Source organism: Callionymus lyra, chromosome 11 (genome assembly GCF_982586985.1).
Source record: "Callionymus lyra chromosome 11, fCalLyr1.hap1.1, whole genome shotgun sequence".
Classification (NCBI taxonomy): Eukaryota; Metazoa; Chordata; class Actinopteri; order Syngnathiformes; family Callionymidae; genus Callionymus; species Callionymus lyra.
Window position 1 is genome coordinate 4,414,190 of NC_141828.1, and position 19,742 is coordinate 4,433,931.

The window sequence follows — 19,742 nt, forward strand, 5'->3', positions numbered from 1 at the left end:
GTTCTCCACACTCTGAGCCTTTCTGTCGGTGGAACGATGCTGCGAGCGAGAGCTGATGTGAGTCGACGCTTCCCTTCCTCCTTCCCTCTTTCCTTTGGGAACATTTGAACAGGTTTTCATCAACATTTTCGGAAGAATTACTAATGATTTAGGTAGATTTTAATGGATACATATTTGTTGTCAGTAGTTTGATTGAAACTTCAACAACATGGAAAGTTGGTAAAAAGGATTCATATAGAAAGCAAAACTAAAAGAGATTTTGATTCTGATAAAGAAATATATTCTTATATCAAAGATCCTTGTTTTTGGTCAAATGTGTGAAATTGTTTCAGTTGAAGTTTAGTTTAAAAGCAATTTTCAAGTCTTTAGTTACAAAGAATATACCTTTTTTTTCGCAAAGGCAATACCACAGTTGCATGTGATTCACTAAGATTTCCGCTACAAATAAATTGTGTGCAAAGAGTCGAAGACTCGCCTTTTTTCAATCATGTGTCATCAACTTAATTAAGAAACAAATGAGACACTCCTTCGTTAAAAATAGACTCTACTGGAGTCAATTACTAAATGATACAAATAATACATATTTCTATCACCCACAGAGTACAAGTTCTCCAAACTAGTACAATTACCTAAAACATAAACATTTCTCACATAGAAGCTCAAACTTGTCTGACAAAATTGATGATAAAAGAGCTGCTTGGAGGGTTTCTGCACACGCTTTTTTGTGACTTATTTTCAAGGAGAAAAAAACAAAAATGCACAAACTTAACTTCCGTGAACTTACGACCCCTGGATTCCCCGAGATAACGTTTCTGGACGTGCACAACAGGTCAATACAGGAAATACAAATTTGAAGGACTGATCATGATGAAGCATAAATTGTTGTTTTTTAGATCTAACTTTATGTTAAAAATATATATTTGTAATGTTTGACTTTTTGCACATGCTGTGACATAACTCCGATGAACCTCCGCTAACCTGAAGATAACCTCTCGACAGATTTTAACCTCTGGGAAATCCAATATTGAATTTAAGTAAAAACATTTTATTTTCAATAAAAACATCTTGTGAAATATTTTAAAAGCAATCAGGAGCCGTGGTGGAGATACTTTTAAGACGAGTTTTAGTTTTATTACAACGTCATAAACAAGGCTTAAACTTTTATATTTTCAAAGTGACAGGTTTTTTATGTTTGATTTTGGACTTTTGATCGGTTTCAAACTGTTGTTTTGACTTTTTAACTTGTTGGAGCAAAAACACGTGCGACGTCCGACCGTGACGTGCCGGCGTTCACGTGCCGTTACACAACTGCTCGCCGCTTCTTTATAGACGGCAACAACCGTTGTATATGACCTTGTCGTTAAGATTGACTATAAGTTATTGTCGTTTTCCTGACGTAAATATGCCGTTTATCGTTTTTAAAAGCCAGAAGATGGACTTTTGCTGGTGCTACTCGACTCATGCTAACAGTTAGCCTCTTAAATATATAAAAAATAACCTTTTTCAGTCAATTATCTCTCCAAGTGTGAACAGAATAATAAAGAGAAAAAGGTTTCGTTTAGCTTCACGGACGAGTGTTGTTGTTTGTTTCTTTACAAGCAGAACAAATCTGACCTGTCGGCGCCGTCGACGTGCGGTTACTTCACCGGCGACACCTCTTGAACTCTCGCTTCACGTAGATAAACAACAGACGATGTGTCGACAGACGGCGAACCTTTGTTCAGCTGCTGGAATCATATTGTTGCTTTCAGCTGCTGTTTCTCCACGTCAGCGTCGCACACTTGAGCAACAAGCGAAAGCTGCTGCGGAGACGTATTCTCAACACGTGTCGGCGAGCGGCAGTGGTCAGTGGTCGACCCTGAATCATTAACAGGCTGTTATCCTGCATGTACGGGACAAACACGAGCAGGATAAGACCATAACATTATGACCACCGGCTCAATAAAACAGGACTTTTTAAGGGACGATAACATGAGAACATGTAGCAACAAGGACTTCATCTTCGGCTCCGCACTGGTCAGGATTTGAACCAGCACTCGTCTGCTTCATTGTTGATACCAATATAGCTAATGCTACTAAGAAATTAAGGCCTTGTTTGAGTTAAACATCTGCTTTATATTTATTGTCGACAACAATTGGTACAAAAAGATCATTTAAATGCTAATTTTACTGTATTTTCCCGATTGTAATTTGATCAAATGGATGATTTCATCAGTGTTGCAGTGGTTAGATCGCCTCACAGCGAGAAGGTTGTCGGTTCACTTCCAGGTTGTGACCTTCCTGTGTGGAGTTAGTATGTTCTCCCCGTGTTCTGTGGGTTTACTCCGGGCACTCTGGTTTCCTCCCACAGTCCAAAAACATACAGAGGTTGATCGAGAACTTGGGTAAATTGTCCGTAGGTATGAGTGTGTGTGTGAATGTTGTGTGTCTTTGTGTGTCCTGAGGCAGACGGGTGTCCTGTCCAGGGTGTCCCCTGCCTCTCAAATATACTGGGATAGACTCCAGCCTGCCTCGCGACCCCCATAAGGGATTTACCAGCATAGAAGACGAATGTTTGCAGAACTAAAAGTTATAGATGTGGTCTCTGTTCTTCTCGTCTCCTTTTTTTCAAAGTAGCTTGAATTGCATCAGTGCTAACTTAACTTAACTGAACTTAACTTAACTTAACTTAACTGACCCTGAAACTATTGTCTGGAGCTGAATGAAGCCTCACCACAGGAGACAAACTTCTTCCACCTCTCGGCTGCAGTTCTGCCCTCAGGCTCCAACAGAAGTCACACATGCGAACAGACTTCAATGTGCGTCTTTTACGTGTAAATACGTGAGTGTAGGACTCAACAGGAACTTTTTGTGGTGCAGATGACACTTTGTGTACTTATTGAGCAGTAGCTTTGCTTTTCATGAATGTTTTTCCTTGATATAGAAACCTTCGACACCCTCTACATGACAATATGACGACTCGGAAGAGTAACCACAGCATTAGGCTCCTCTCCCTGCACTGCAGAACGTTTCAAGACATCCTTTGTTCCTTCTGCCATAAGATGTTACACAATCTCCCTCATGCTTGACATGCACTTTTACTTTTTGTTGACAACTTTTTAATGATTTATTTATGCCTTTGTGTATGTTTGTCTGTATGTATTTATTTATTTTAAGTAATTACTTTATTGTATTTATGTTTTAATATATCCCTCCATCCCTCCATCCGTCCGTACATTTTTGACAAAAACGTCTTTTCGTCCAAAGACAAAGTTTCTTTCTTTAAAGTAACCACAGGGATTGGAATCAGACAAAAGTTGAAGGAGGCCTTGAGTTGTTAAACATGATCTGAGGATGTATTAAAAAGTGAGATAAAGATGCAACAGTGTGAGCTCGATGGAAGGAAGGAGGACGAGACTCGACAGTTAAAACAAGACGACAGTGTGAGAACTCCTCTTCAAACCCTATAATGCAAACCTGAAGCATGTTCCTCTCCTTCCACGAGTCGTCCTCGAGAAGACGTCTCTGCTCAGTCAAATGAACCTGGACCGAGGTGATGCCCGAACACTTGGGATCAGCTCCAACAGATTCACGTTCTTCGTAATCAGCACTGGTTCAGAGCCAGAACACTGTGTTCGTGTCAATCATCTGCACATAAACCTGACGTGACCTTCATCCACCGTCTCACCCGGTGATTTCATACAGTCACACTTTGACCAAACACTGTTTTCTTGTCTGTGGAGCCTCAAGATATGATCCTGGTCTGTGCAAAGTGCAAAGATCTCTTAAGATCTTTACATCACATCCTCAACACTGATAAAGACTGAACCATGAATCCTCGTCTGACCAGAACCTCGTGTGGAAGAATCACGTGTCGGGTCTGAGTTTGTTTATGTTTGTTTGAATCTTTGAGTTGAGACGTGTTCAGATTATTCTTTTATAATTTCTATGGGAGCCAGAGAGGTCGTGCAGCTTTACACAGACATAACACAAGGGATACCACAAACATTTTTTTTTTCAGGCCACCAGGTCACTTTGACCAAGAGGCAACACAAGGGATACCATAAACACATTTTTTTCCAGCCTCCGGGTAACTTTGACCCAGAGACAAGACAGGGGATACCACAAACACATTTGTTTTTTTAAGTTCGTGCATTTTTGTTTTTTGTATTTTTCTCCTTGAAAATAAGTCACAAAAAAACGTGTGCAGAAACCCACCAAGCAGCTCTTTTATCATCAATGTTGTCAGACAAGTTTGCAATTTTTATGTTTTAGGTAGAAGTCATGGTAACAATGAAATATTGCTATTGTACTAGTTTGGAGAACTTTTACTCTGTGGGTGATAAAAATATGTATTATTTGGATAATTTGGTGAATTGATTGTTTTGACTCCAGTAGAGTCTAATTTTAACGAAGGAGTGTCTCATTCGTTTCTTAATCAAGTTGATGACACATGATTGAAAAAAGGCGAGTCTTCGACTCTTTGCACACAATTTAGTTGTAGCGGAAATCTTAGTGAATCACATGCAACTGTGGTATTGCCTTTGCGAAAGAAAGAGTATATTCTTTGTAACTAAAGACTTGAAAATTGCTTTTAAACTAAACTTCAACTGAAACAATTTCACACATTTGACCAAAAACAAAAATACAGCAAGGATCTGTGATATAAGAATATATTTCTTTATCAGAATCAAAATCTCTTTCAGTTTTGCTTTCTATATGATCAAACTTTTTCAAATCCTTTTATACCAACTTTCCATGTTGTTGAAGTTTCCATCAAACTTGAACCACAGACACAAATATTTGTCCATTAAAATCAATTAAAAAAATAAACACTTTTTTTTTTTAGCCTTTGGGTCACTTTGACCCAGAGACAACACAGGGGATACCACAAACACATTTGTTTTCGGGCCTCCGGGTCACACTTCTGTCTGAGACTGAATAACTGCTTAATAGATTCGTCGTTATGTCTTCAAGCTTTTATAACGATATAGTTTGTATTTGTTCATTCAACTTCCTGGAGATCCAGGTTCTCCTCGACACGTCACTGAACTTCTTCTCTCGTTCCAGTGAGTGAGAGTCGCAGGAGCAGCAAACATCCGAATGCAGCGTCCAACGTCCTCAGAGTCACACACACACACACACACACCAGGCCTTCACATCCAGAAGGCAGAACTTCTGATGCTCGTCTGAAACACTAGACCAGCCATGGGACCCAGCAAGGAGGAGACGCAACAAGGTCGCAGGCCGTCGCCGCCGCCGCCGCCAGAGGGAGGCTGGGGGTGGATGATCGTCGTCGGCGTCTTCCTCGCCACCTTCTGCACCAGAGCCATCACCAGGTGTGTGACCGGGTTTCAACAAACAACTGTCATCTATTTTAAAGTGATGACGCTTCATGAAGCCTTGTTTTCAAGGTCCCCTATTTGGTAGATATGGTTTGATGAAGCTTCATGAAACAGTGTCATTACCTTCAGAGTCCACTAGATGGTAGTGATGTGTTGATGAAGCTTCATGAAACAGTGTCATTATCTTCAGAGTCCACTAGATGGTAGTGATGTGTTGATGAAGCTTCATGAAACAGTGTCATTATCTTCAGAGTCCACTAGATGGTAGTGATGTGTTGATGAAGCTTCATGAAACAGTGTCATTATCTTCAGAGTCCACTAGATTGTAGTGATGTGTTGATGAAGCTTCATGAAACAGTGTCATTATCTTCAGAGTCCACTAGATGGTAGTGATGTGTTGATGAAGCTTCATGAAACAGTGTCATTATCTTCAGAGTCCACTAGATGGTAGTGATGTGTTGATGAAGCTTCATGAAACAGTGTCATTATCTTCAGAGTCCACTAGATGGTAGTGATGTGTTGATGAAGCTTCATGAAACAGTGTCATTATCTTCAGAGTCCACTAGATGGTAGTGATGTGTTGATGAAGCTTCATGAAACAGTGTCATTATCTTCAGAGTCCACTAGATGGTAGTGATGTGTTGATGAAGCTTCATGAAACAGTGTCATTATCTTCAGAGTCCACTAGATGGTAGTGATGTGTTGATGAAAGTTGAAAATTTTCCTTTGTTTTGAACAACATCATTGAAACATCATTTTAAAAGTGATGGCGCCACCTACTGACCTCAACAACATGACACTGTTTCATGAAGCTTCGTCAGACCATCACTAACTCCCTCTTGTCCAATCAGCTCATTGTCATTTTTGTTAATATCGAGGGTATTTTAAAGATTAGAAATGTAGGAAGTTATTGACACAATCAACCCTATCGTGCTGTCGACTCTCCCGTCCTGATCTGTGGACGGTCGGCAGGTTTGATCTGATGTCATCATTGATAAGCTTTATTTAATTGGGTGTTTCTCGAGGTTCTTATCGTCAGAGCTGGAATTTCTCTCGGGTGGATAACTTTGATATGGAAAACTTTTCTCCATGGTTTGTTTTTTAAAGTAAACAAAACAAAATCATTATTTTAAAGCAGAATTAACAATAGCTGTTCTTCTCTTTGCTTGCTTTTTGCTGTGAGGCGACCGCCCTGGTGTCCTGTCCAGGGTGTCCCCTGCCTCATGCCCGATGAAACTGGGATAGACTCCAGCCCCCGGCAAAGAAAAATAAATAAATATTCTGATGGCACTAATTTACTTCTGTATATAAAAAAAAGGCAGAAAGATAAATATGTTTTTAAACGTTGCTGAAATTCTGATTCAGGAATTATATATCAGATAAAACGTTATCCTAGCTTCCTGCACTTTAGTACTTAATAGTTTCTATCTGAGGAACTAGGATTTCCCTTTAGTGTACTGTACACACACTCAGTGTTTGTTCAGGTGTGTAGCTGTAAAGGACGGGTCACTGAGTGTAGAGCAATTCCACGATAGACAAACTGATAATCTCTTCTTATCACCGACAATAAAACTTAATTACACTTGAATTATATAAATATAATGTGTGTGGCCGACGTCAATGTGAGAATAAGACGTCCAGAGCTGAAGAATGAGCTTGTTTTCAGAACCAGAATCAGAAACCTTTATCGTGAGTGAGTAGCAGGTCCAGTCATGTGACTCGTGAATTTATCTTGACTGTAGAGTCATGGATCAGCTTTTCTATTGAGTGCAATAAACCAGTATTTACGGTGAAACCTCAACCCTCAACCCGTTTTCCCAAACGAGCATAAAAGTTGAAAGTGACGACTTTCGCTGTTCATTTGATGTGTTTTTGTTCTGTTGTGTTGGTTTCTATAAACCAGTGATGTGTTGGTGAAGCTTCATGAAACAGTGTCATGTTGTTCAGAGGTCAGTAGGTGGCGCCATCACTTTAAAAATAATGTTTCATTAGAACAGTTGTTCAAAACAAAGTAAAATATTGCAGAGACGCCATCTAGTGGACTCTGAAGATAATGACACTGTTTCATGAAGCTTCATCAACACATCACTACCATCTAGTGGACTATGAAGATAATGACACTGTTTCATGAAGCTTCATCAACACATCACTACCATCTAGTGGACTCTGAAGATAATGACACTGTTTCATGAAGCTTCATCAACACATCACCACCATCTAGTGGACTCTGAAGATAATGACACTGTTTCACGAAGCTTCATCAACACATCACTACCATCTAGTGGACTCTGAAGATAATGACACTGTTTCATGAAGCTTCATCAACACATCACTACCATCTAGTGGACTCTGAAGATAATGACACTGTTTCATGAAGCTTCATCAACACATCACTACCATCTAGTGGACTCTGAAGATAATGACACTGTTTCATGAAGCTTCATCAACACATCACTACTATACATAGAAGAAAAACAAATGTGTTGGGTCAAAGGTCAACAACCTCCCTGGCTTTCAAAATAAACATGCAGTGGTGGAAATAACACAAGGGTTACATTTTAGAATCTAAAAATACAATTATTTTATAAAATAAATTATTATTGAAATTAAAATATCAATGAAATTATTGAAATAAAGTATTAAAACGTTTCGATCAAATTGTTTTCTTTGCTATTAACCGAATTGTTTACAAATATCGAAACTTTAAAAAACATAATCACATTATGAGTGGAAATAAACTGCTTATTAAAGCTTTAAAATTGTTCATTTGTTCCTAGATGTGTTTCCGTGTTCTTCGTGGAGTTCCAGCTCCACTTCGAGAACGATTATTCCACCACGGCCTGGATCCACAGCCTCATCGACTGCACCACCATGCTCTGTGGTGAGCATCACAGACAGCACTCATCGATCCGAGCGTTGACCAGAAGAGAGTTCACGGGGTCACCCATTTGTTTGCAGCTCCGCTCGGTGGTTTCCTCGGCAACAGAATCTCCTGCCGAGCCACCGTGATGCTCGGAGGCGTGTTGTCGTCCACCGGACTGATCCTGAGCTCCTTCGCCTCCAACCTGGAACACCTTTACATCTTCCTCGGCATCCTGACAGGTACATGTTAACTCGTCTTACCTGGCAAATGTCCTGGTTTCATACTTCAGTGATGCACACGGTAGGGATGTGTTGATGAAGCTTCATGAAACAGTGTCATGTTGCTCAGAGGTCTGTAGGTGGCGCCATCACTTTAAAAATAATGTTTCATTAGAACAGTTGTTCAAAACAAAGGAAAATATTGCAGAGACACCATCTAGTGGACTCTGAAGATAATGACACTGTTTCATGAAGCTTTATCAACACATCACTACCATCTAGTGGACTCTGAAGATAATGACACTGTTTCATGAAGCTTCATCAACACATCACTACCATCTAGTGGACTCTGAAGATAATGACACTGTTTCATGAAGCTTCATCAACACATCACTACCATCTAGTGGACTCTGAAGATAATGACACCGTTTCATGAAGCTTCATCAACACATCACTACCATCTAGTGGACTCTGAAGATAATGATGCTGTTTCATGAAGCTTTGTCAACACATCACTACCATCTAGTGGACTCTGAAGATAATGACACTGTTTCATGAAGCTTCATCAACACATCACTACCATCTAGTGGACTCTGAAGATAATGACACTGTTTCATGAAGCTTCATCAACACATCACTACCATCTAGTGGACTCTGAAGATAATGACACTGTTTCATGAAGCTTCATCAACACATCACTACCATCTAGTGGACTCTGAAGATAATGACAGTGTTTCATGAAGCTTCATCAACACATCACTACCATCTAGTGGACTCTGAACAACATGACACTGTTTCATTAAGCTTCATCAACACATCACTACCATCTAGTGGACGCTGAAGATAATGACACTGTTTCATTAAGCTTCATCAATACATCACTACCATCTAGTGGACGCTGAAGATAATGACACTGTTTCATTAAGCTTCATCAATACATCACTACCAGCTAGTGGACGCTGAAGATAATGACACTGTTTCATGAAGCTTCATCAACACATCACTAGTTTCCGGTTGTTTAATCCTGAACTGCGTCATGTCTTGCACATGTTCTTGTTTCATTTTGATTCATTTCATTTTCATCTCCTCAGGTCTAGGCTTTGCTCTCTGCTACACGCCGTCCATCGCGATGGTTGGAAAGTACTTCAGCGAAAGAAAAGCTATGGCTTACGGCATCGCCATGTCAGGTACTGGAATTATTACTGCTTAAATATTCATAGTTTCAAAGTCAAAGCCCAAAATAAATTGTGTTTCGTTGTCAGAAAAGGAAAAATGATAAGAGATTTTGTTGCAATACATTTTTTTACTTAATAAAAATAGTTTTAGCTTTTGGTTCGTTTAGGAATAAAAAAAGATTAAGATGAATTTTGAATATTTTTGAATGAAGAAAAAAAAAAGTATTCTACAACAAATATAAATGTTTTATTTTATTTTGAAATATTTGACAATACAATAACATACTTATAGGGTATATAATAGGGTTGATTAACTGAAGAGAAAACTTTCATGAATTTTAAACATTTTATTATTTAAAAAAATTTGCTTCAAGAGTATCGGAAAATGTTTTTGTATCTATACAATACAAAAAAAGGTTATAAAAAAAATGTAAATAAATTAAAAATAAGGAAAATGCATTCAAGATATAAACATATAACATTATAAAGCATATGTCATTAAATATATGGTAAGAAAAAAAATCCTTTTGTCGACGTGTCAAAGCATTAAACAGTTATTTTGCTATCGATGGTCTGCGATGGATCAATAACGGACGTTTGGATACGAAACAACAACTATGAGTGACAGACCAGAGAGTGAAAATAATCATTAGGGGTTGTTCCCTCAATTTAAACCCATGTGTTCTCGTCAGGGAGTGGGATCGGGACCTTCATTCTCGCGCCTGCCGTCCAGATGCTCATCGAGCAATACTCGTGGCGAGGAGCGCTGCTGGTCCTCGGAGGGTTCGTGGCCAACCTGTGCGTCTGCGGCGCCCTCATGAGGCCCGTGGACACTTATAAAAGAGACAGGTGAGTCCTTAGACAATTATATAAATGAAACTGAAGGTTTGACTCGTTGATTGAAGACCTTGTTGCGTCACCGCGATAACACTATCGGTCAGATAGAGGATGAGGATAAGATGGAGGCTTGTTTTGACCGACGCGCTGATACGGAAGATGAACTTATTTGACGCAAGCTCTGACTTTACGACCATTTGTTCATTCAGGTCAAATTTCAAATTCGCCAGCAAGGTGCAAGATAAAGTAGGTATGAAGTAGTGATGGGTTGATGAGGCTTCATGAAACAGCTCATGAGTTCGAAAGAGTTTAAAGGCCACTAGATGGCGCCCTTAGTATAAAAATGATCTCATGTTACATCGAATGATTAGATCAGAGCCAAGGTCTGCGTTTTAAACAGCACATTTCTGCACTTAATATTTTGAGTGCACAAGTGCGACCCGATGAGCAGTGTGTGAAAACTTAGTGCGCAATGAGCACTCAAACAGCCAGAAAATTGAGTGTGGATCGATGAACACTTTCCACCCTCAACGTCCTCCATCTTAGTGACGTAGATGAAGCTAAACTGAAGCTAAACTGAAGCTAAACTGAAGCTAAACTGAAGCTAAACTGAAGATAAACTGAAGCTAAACTGAAGCTAAACTGAAGCTAAACTGAAGCTACGTCACTGACGACGCGTCTTCGGAGCAGATACCGACGTAAATGTCTCGAGAAAACACTAATTTTACCACAAAACAACACAACAACAACAATAACACAATGAAACACAACTTAATAACTTGTTTCAATTGTAGAAAAGTGTTGTCAAGTGTCAGTGATAGTGTTTCAACGACTGGTTACAATCAGTGTTAAAAAGTAGTAGAAGAAGAAACTGTCGAGTCATTTCCTGTTAGTGTGTAGCAGCAGACTTTGATTTGAAACAGAACTACACTATCTTACAGTTTACTGTAAAGCAGTGCACTAAGAGAAGCGCGCAATTTGAGAAACAGCAATGTGATTGTGGGTGATTCAAAATGAAGACACTGTATCATGATACCTCATCAACACATCATCATAGTTACTGCTGCTGATGCTGCTGTTGTCTGAACCCAAACCCAGAACAAAGTCTAAACTAAGGTCAAATAAATGGCGAAGACTGTCGTTGCCAACCGTTCTCTCGTGAATCACTCGTTCCCACTGGACTAATATCTTGTATCTTTTGGACAGAACGAGGCGCGGCGACGTAGAGAACTCCCCGACATCTTCCCTGGACACTAAAGCGAGCGATCAAGACTCTCCCGTCAGCTTGGAGCAGAAGCAGCTTCAACTCAGCGACCTGAGCCACACTCAAGCGCTGCTCATCGCCAACGGAGCCTTGAAAAACTGTGAGTTTGAAAGCAACAAACTAGGTCAAGGGTCACTGCTGACCGGACTTCCGGACCAGAGACTCGCCGAGCTCAGGATCTCGGAGTGCATCTTGTTCAGCAACAAGCTGATGGGTTCAGTGCTGGAGGACATGAAACCCTCAGATACCAACATCTCTACAGCGGCCTTGGTAGAAATGAACAACTTGAACAACAGAAGGACAGACGTGGTCGACAACAAGCTCGAGGAGTCTGGACCTGCTGGAGAAAAAACTGATTTGAATGAATCCGATCCGACCGAACCTTCAGTCCACAAAAAGACTTTCTTCGGACGTTGCATGAGTTCAAGAGAGGAGTACGGATTTCTGCTCATCCCTGAATTCCTGTTCCTGTCGTTGTCCTTCCTGTTCCTGGCGATGGGTTGTAGCCCCCCCGTTGTGTACCTGGTCCCCTACGCCCTCAGTATGGGGATCGAGAAAAAAGAAGCTGCCCTTTTGATGTCCATATTTGGGATCAGCTGCATCATCGGCAACATCACTTTCGGATGGATCACAGACAGGAAGTAAGTTTTTTTTTTCTGTTTGAAGTTACACTGTAGCTTAAAACTAATCTCATGATACGATTTGATACGATATATTCAGCTCACGATACAATATATTCAGTTCACGATACAATTCGATAGTATATATTCAGGTCACGATATAATATATTCAATTCAAGATACAATTCGATACAAAATATTCAGTTCAAGATACAATATATTCAGCTCACGATAAAATTCGACACAATATATTCAGTTCACGAAACAAAATATTCACTTCAAGATACAATATATTCAGTTCAAGATACAACATATTCAGTTCACAATACTATTCGATAAAAAATATTCAGTTCACGATACGATATATTCAGCTCACGATACAATATATTCAGTTCACGATACAATTCGATAGTATATATTCAGGTCACGATACAAAATATTCAGTTCAAGATACAATTCGATACAAAAATTCAGTTCAAGATACAACTCGATACAATATATTCAGTTCACGGTACAATATATTCAGTTCAAGATACAATATATTCAGTTCAAGATACAATATATTCAGTTCAAGATACAATATATTCAGTTCACGATACAATTCGATACAATATATTCAGTTCACGATACAATTCGATACAATATATTCAGTTTGCGATACAATATATTAAGTTCACGATACAATATATTAAGTTCACGATACAACTCGATACAATATATTCAGTTCACGATACAATATATTCAGTTCACGATACAATATATTAAGTTCACGATACAACTCGATACAATATATTCAGTTCACGCTACAATATATTCAGTTCAAGATACAATATATTCAGTTCACGATACAATATATTCAGTTCACGATACAATATGTTCAGTTCAAGATACAATATATTCAGTTCAAGATACAATATATTCAGTTCACGATACAATATATTCAGTTCACGATACAATATATTCAGTTCACGATACAATATATTCAGTTCAAGATACAATATATTCAGCTCACGATACAATATATTCAGTTCAAGATACAATATATTCAGCTCACGATACGATATATTCAGCTCACGATACGATATATTCAGTCACGATACAATTTGATACAATATATTCAGTTCACGATACAATTCGATAGTATATATTCAGGTCACGATACAAAATATTCAGTTCAAGATACAATTCGATACAAAAATTCAGTTCAAGATACAACTCGATACAATATATTCAGTTCACGGTACAATATATTCAGTTCAAGATACAATATATTCAGTTCAAGATACAATATATTCAGTTCAAGATACAATATATTCAGTTCACGATACAATTCGATACAATATATTCAGTTCACGATACAATTCGATACAATATATTCAGTTCGCGATACAATATATTAAGTTCACGATACAACTCGATACAATATATTCAGTTCACGATACAATATATTCAGTTCACGATACAATATATTAAGTTCACGATACAACTCGATACAATATATTCAGTTCACGATACAATATATTCAGTTCAAGATACAATATATTCAGTTCACGATACAATATGTTCAGTTCAAGATACAATATATTCAGTTCAAGATACAATATATTCAGTTCAAGATACAATATATTCAGTTCACGATACAATATATTCAGTCACGATACGATTTGATACAATATGTTCAGTTTAAGATACAATATATTCAGCTCACGATACAATATATTCAGTTCACGATACAATATATTCAGTTCAAGATACAATATATTCAGTTCAAGATACAATATATTCAGCTCACGATACAATATATTCAGTCACGATACGATTTGATACAATATGTTCAGTTTAAGATACAATATATTCAGCTCACGATACAATATATTCAGTTCACGATACAATATATTCAGTTCAAGATACAATATATTCAGCTCACGATACAATATATTCAGTCACGATACGATTTGATACAATATGTTCAGTTTAAGATACAATATATTCAGCTCACGATACAATATATTCAGTTCAAGATACAATATATTCAGCTCACGATACGATATATTCAGTTCACGATACAATATATTCAGTTCAAGATACAATTTGATACAATATGTTCAGCTCACATTAGTTTTAATACAATATATTCAGCACAATACTACATATTCTCCACACGATTGATATCATTCACACCTCAGGGAAGCATGAGTCTCATCCATGGACCTTCTGTCCTCCAGGTGTCTGAAGAAGTACAGGATGCTCTGCTACATCGTGGCCGTGGGGATGGAAGGTCTTTGTTGCATGTTGATCCCGGTGCTGCAGTCGTTCTCCCTCCTCGCCTTGTTCTCCGTCCTCTACGGATACTTCGACGGCGCGTACGTGGCTCTCATCCCTGTGGTGACCTCGGACGTGGTCGGGCCGTCCTACCTGACCTCGGCGCTGGGCGTCGTCTACTTCCTGCACGCCATTCCTTACCTCATCAGTCCACCTATCGGAGGTAACAACACGTTTGGCTCAAATCCCACAAAATGTGCTCAAATACAAAAGAAATGTAATTTTAAATATATATTTAAGGTTTGTATAAACGTTTTTTTTTAATTGAAACTGCTTTTAAGTTTAATGGATTTTATTTATTTATATATATATTTAGTAAAAACTATTAAAAAATTCTAACTGGCGTAGACTAGTGCTGGAGCGACGAAGCTTCATGAAGCTTTGTACTTATTATCAAAGCCCACTAGATGTCGCTCTCTGCTGTAAACTATTGTTCAATTAAAAAATAATTTCAAAACAGACTCACCTCTAAGAAATGATCATGAAGCTTCAAAAGTTCATCACTATTCACAAATGTTTAAGACAATCACAGATACATCCTTCTATAATCTGTTATTCTTTCCTTTGAACCATGTTCTTTATATTTGTACTTAGTTCTTTTTATGTACACTTTGTCATCCCTTGACTTTGTTCTTTATATTTGCACTTTGTCAAACCTTGACTTTGTTCTTTATAGTGGCACTTTGACATCTCTTGACCTTTGTTCTTTATATTTGCACTTTGTCATCACTTGAACTTTGTTTATATTTGCACTTTGTTCTTTATAATTGCACTTTGTCATCTCTTGAACCTTCTTTATAATTGAACTTTGTTCTTTATATTTGCACTTGGCAAAAGTTGACTTTGTTCTTTATAGTTGTACTTTGTCATCTCTTGAACCTTCTTTATACATGAACTTTGTTCTTTATATTTGCACTTTCTCAACCCTTGAACTTTGTTCTTTTATTTGCGCTTTATTATTGTTCTTCATGAAACTATCGTGAACCTACTGTGTGCGAGAAGGTTTTCTCTCGTGACCAGGTCTGATCGTCCGTCTCTCGTCCTGCAGGTCTGCTGGTGGACAGAACAGGAAGCTACGCCGCGACCTTCTTCCTCTGTGGCGTTTTCTTCGTGCTGAGCTCGGCGGTTCTCATCACAGCCTTCCTGGCCAAACACTGCTGGAGGTCCAAACTCAAGACCCTGAACTGTGGCTCGCACACGCCGGCCTCCGCCCAGCAGGGGGTCATCTGACCTCGACTCTCCTGCCAGAGTCTCTCCTGATGCTGCTATCGTTTGGAAACATGTCGCAGCAGAACTTTCTGTGTGAAGACACAACATCATATTAGTTTTTTTATTGTTGCCATTTAATCGTGAGTTGTAGCCACGACCTTCATGGAGGTGCTGTTTGTTTTCATGCAAGTAAGTAAAGGTTATTTTGTGTCACATTTTTAATCCTCAAAAACATGTTGTCAAGATGAGGAAGGCGTCGAGAGGCGACTCTACACAAGTGCAGGTTACTTCTGTGTGATCACCTGCTTCTTCTTTCTTTTTTTGAATAAAAATGATTCACTTTTTAAACTTTTGTTTCCTTTGATGATGTTTCTTCACATGTAGTACCTCGTCTTGTATCGTGTCCTTCCTCTGATCTGGGTCACGGGGGTCCTGGGGACCCAAGATGTTCCCAGACCAGCTGAGAAACCTGAGACATGCCGTGAACTTTTGACGAGCAGGAAAACAAAAAGGAAATATACGTTTGAAAGAAAATCCAGATTCAGATACAAAAAACAAGTGAGGAAAATGAGGAAGGTTGGAAACAGGCACCCATGATACTTATGTGAGGGAGTCACGTCAACACGCCACCAGGTGTCGCTATTCGATAATATATTTCATTTGTTGCTGGCAAAGTTATTTTAATTTGTAAAGCGCGTTTTTCCAGACAATGTTTAACACATTAATCCAATAAATACATACAAACATACACAAAGACAAAGATAAATAATTCAAAAGCTATCAACAAAAAGTAAAAAGTAAATGTCAACCATGAGGGAGAGTTCTGTTGTATCATCTTAATGCAGAAGGAACAAAAGAATCTGAAAACCTTCCGTTCTGCAGTGCATGGAGAGGAGCCTGTTGCTGCGGTTACTCATCTTTTTATGTTCTTTTGATTACTTTGAAATATAGTGTTTTCCTGCACAATTTAAGTTTATTTATAATTGTTAAAACAATTGTCTGTTATTCTGTGTATTCAAGTGTTGGATGTTGGTTTAATACTTTGAAAGGAAGCAACATTTCGGGAAAAGGGAAACTTAGATACTCATTTCGTTGACCGTTTCAAAATAAAAGCGTATATGTCCCAATTCTTCACCGACAGACAGAAAACATCATTTTAAAGATTCCAATGATCAACAATTATTATTTCACTTCATGGTGTTTTCATTTGTGTGATGTGATGAGGAAGTATTTTTATTTAATACAATTTACTTTTTCTGTTTTAATAATCCATCTCATGAAATCTGCTCAAGTGTCTTACTCTGGAAATGCCTGATCTTAATATAACTTCTGGATCAATAAAGTTCTACCAAACCTAACCTTCTGATGCACTCGATGAAGCTGCAGGTTGTGGATCAATTGTCTTTTATTCACAGGATTCTGAAAATAAAAACACCGTTTAAGGATGAATCGCTCGCTCGTAGTTTTCTCTCTAGAAACACCACAAACACACACAAAGCCGTTTATAAAGTGCAACAATTGTGTTTCTAACATATTCTACTATAATAATGTTCATAAAGCGATCTCATCCTCCTACGTCATCAAAGTCCTCGAGGCAATCCAACAATTCAATGGTGAAATTAAAGTGCAAAAACAATTAGAAACAGTAGGTGGCGCTGTGAACCCATTCTAGTGAATTTAATGAATAGTCCTTATGTCATTACATGAACTCTAGTGTTGGCGATTATTTTAATTTATCGTGTGTTATTGGTAAACACTAGTCGCTCATGAATTCCAAATAATATCTAGAATATTTTACCGATAGAATATGTCCCTCAGATTATCACGGCAGTGGTCAGTTTACTTACCTGGTATTACACTAAAGTAGTTGTTCTAGTTTGGGTTAAAAATGTGTTACGTTAATAAATAAATGGCCAGTGACGCGTCCTTTCTTTCCCTTCGTCAATAGTTTCAAATCAAACATGACCAGTTGCACAAGATAAACTATATAGTTCTGTGCGTATGGTCCACAGAGAAAACTGGATAGTACTAGTTATGACTAGTAAGTAATGGTTATTTCTAAAGCGCCTAGGACTAGGACTTCTATGAGAATAGTGCGGTTGAATTAGAAAAACTTACCTAAGAAGTATCGTGGTCCTTCTCTTTAATCTTCGGTTTACTCCTTCAAATACTTTTAAGGACCAAGAACCTTAACTAGTTGCTCTCACTCCATACAAGTTAATCCGATGTCACAACGGGTTGTGTTATGAATAGAAACTTAAATGGATACACACTTTACAAACATGTTTCACAAACACAAGAAGACGCACAAAAAGTCAGACTGTGTTACTGGTTCAGACTGAACTATGAATACAACATACATATCAATAAAATGGTGTTTCATGATGTTTCAAATCACTGATTGACATTATAGACGAGGATTCTTACTCATATTAACCATTTGCTTATTTAATGATTTTCTCTTCCATAAAGTGCTGCAAGTGGCGACAACATCAATGTGTTTCAGTACGTTTTGATCCTGTAAGTACTCACAGGTACTTCACCCTTGTGTCATCTCAGGGTCAAGATGAACGACCTCCACCCCTGAATGTACAGTATATTTACGAGCGACAGGGAGGTCGTCCACCTTGACAGTAACATTCATTATCTGGCCACCGGGTCACCTTGACCCAGAGTTAACACGCGGGTTATGAAGTTCCAGAAGTTGAGGAAGTGAAAATAAAAAAAACAGGAATTGTACCATTTGAAGTTCACTCTTTGAGCAGCGTTATCATCCATACTTTTGTTCTCGTTTATTTGACCAAACTGTCCCTCATGGTTTGAGATATAATTATTTATTCTTGGATGAAAGTATATATATATCTATATATAAATATCTCTGCATTTGTCCTCTTTCACTCTCCAAGATACTTTTATTTCTTTAACATCACTTTAACTGTTATTGAAGCCTCTGAAAATCTGTTGCATTATAAAACTATTGTCCTTTATCTTATCTTAAACATCTCTATAGATCATCATCTCTTAATCAACATGAATCTGATAAGAGACGACCATCATGAGCTCAACACATGCATCTTAAACATCTAACATCTGACCTCAGTCCTGAAGCTCAGCCGTCTCACATCCAAAGTCAACTCTTCACTCGACAAGGTGTCGCGACGGCGAGAGTTTATTCCTCAAAATCTCATCTCAGACGCCAGGAGAGTCAAACTAGACCTGCAGCACAGAGCAAACTCAAATCTCTTTTGTTTAGCTCCTAAATATGTTAAAACACTTTTTATTCCTGAAAGTTTGAAGCTGAACGTTTGATCTTCTCACCTGGAAGAGACTGGAAGAGACCTGGATGATAAGGTTCCAGGGTTGAGTCAGTACTTGGGTGACTTAGGTCAGTCTGTAGAACTGAGCCTGAGAAACCTGGGTGTTGTATTTGATAAAGACATGTCTCTAGTTCAACACTGAAGAAAACTGACCACAAACTGTTTCCTTCAACTGAGAAAAATCTCTAAACTTAGGAAAATGTTGTCGGAACATGATCTGGAGCTTGTAATCCATGCGTTTGTTTCTTCTCGTCTGGACTATTGTAACAGTTTGTTTTCATGTCTAAACAAGAAGGATCTTCTCGCCTGCAGTTGATTCAGAACTCTGCAGCCAGAATTCTGACCCGCTCTAGTAGAAGAACTCACATTTCTCAGATCCTTAAAACTCTTCACTGGCTTCCAGTTTCTTTCAGGATCAACTTTAAAATTCTGGTTCTTACTTTCAGATCTATTCATGGTCAGACCTTCCATCAGTGATCTGATCCAGCCTTACACCCCAGCTCGGGCTCTGAGGTCTGTGGATCAGAATCTACTTATGGTTCCACGCACACGGCTCAGGACCAGAGGAGAGAAATCTTTTCAGGCTGTTGCTC

At 38.5% G+C, this 19,742-nt stretch overlaps 1 protein-coding gene across 1 annotated transcript; it reads left to right on the forward strand.

The window, feature by feature from the left end:
• LOC148068972 (monocarboxylate transporter 12-B-like) lies at positions 1–16,124 on the forward strand. The gene is made up of 9 exons (XM_087803313.1): positions 1–57; positions 5,050–5,318; positions 8,102–8,205; positions 8,283–8,426; positions 9,497–9,592; positions 10,273–10,429; positions 11,624–12,322; positions 14,527–14,786; positions 15,672–16,124. Exons 2-9 carry the CDS (start codon positions 5,188–5,190, stop codon positions 15,851–15,853), a joined length of 1,773 nt encoding a protein of 590 aa, XP_087659439.1. The 5' UTR covers positions 1–57; positions 5,050–5,187; the 3' UTR covers positions 15,854–16,124.
• The last annotated feature ends 3,618 nt before the right edge of the window (positions 16,125–19,742 follow it).

Bases quoted from the DNA above. Each gene is read 5' to 3' on its own strand.
- LOC148068972 (XM_087803313.1), top strand. From the start codon at position 5,188: ATGGGACCCAGCAAGGAGGAGACGCAACAAGGTCGCAGGCCGTCGCCG. The intron at 5,319-8,101 runs GTGTGTGACCGG...ATTTGTTCCTAG, and splicing joins TGCACCAGAGCCATCACCAG to ATGTGTTTCCGTGTTCTTCG. The intron at 10,430-11,623 runs GTGAGTCCTTAG...TCTTTTGGACAG, and splicing joins GACACTTATAAAAGAGACAG to AACGAGGCGCGGCGACGTAG.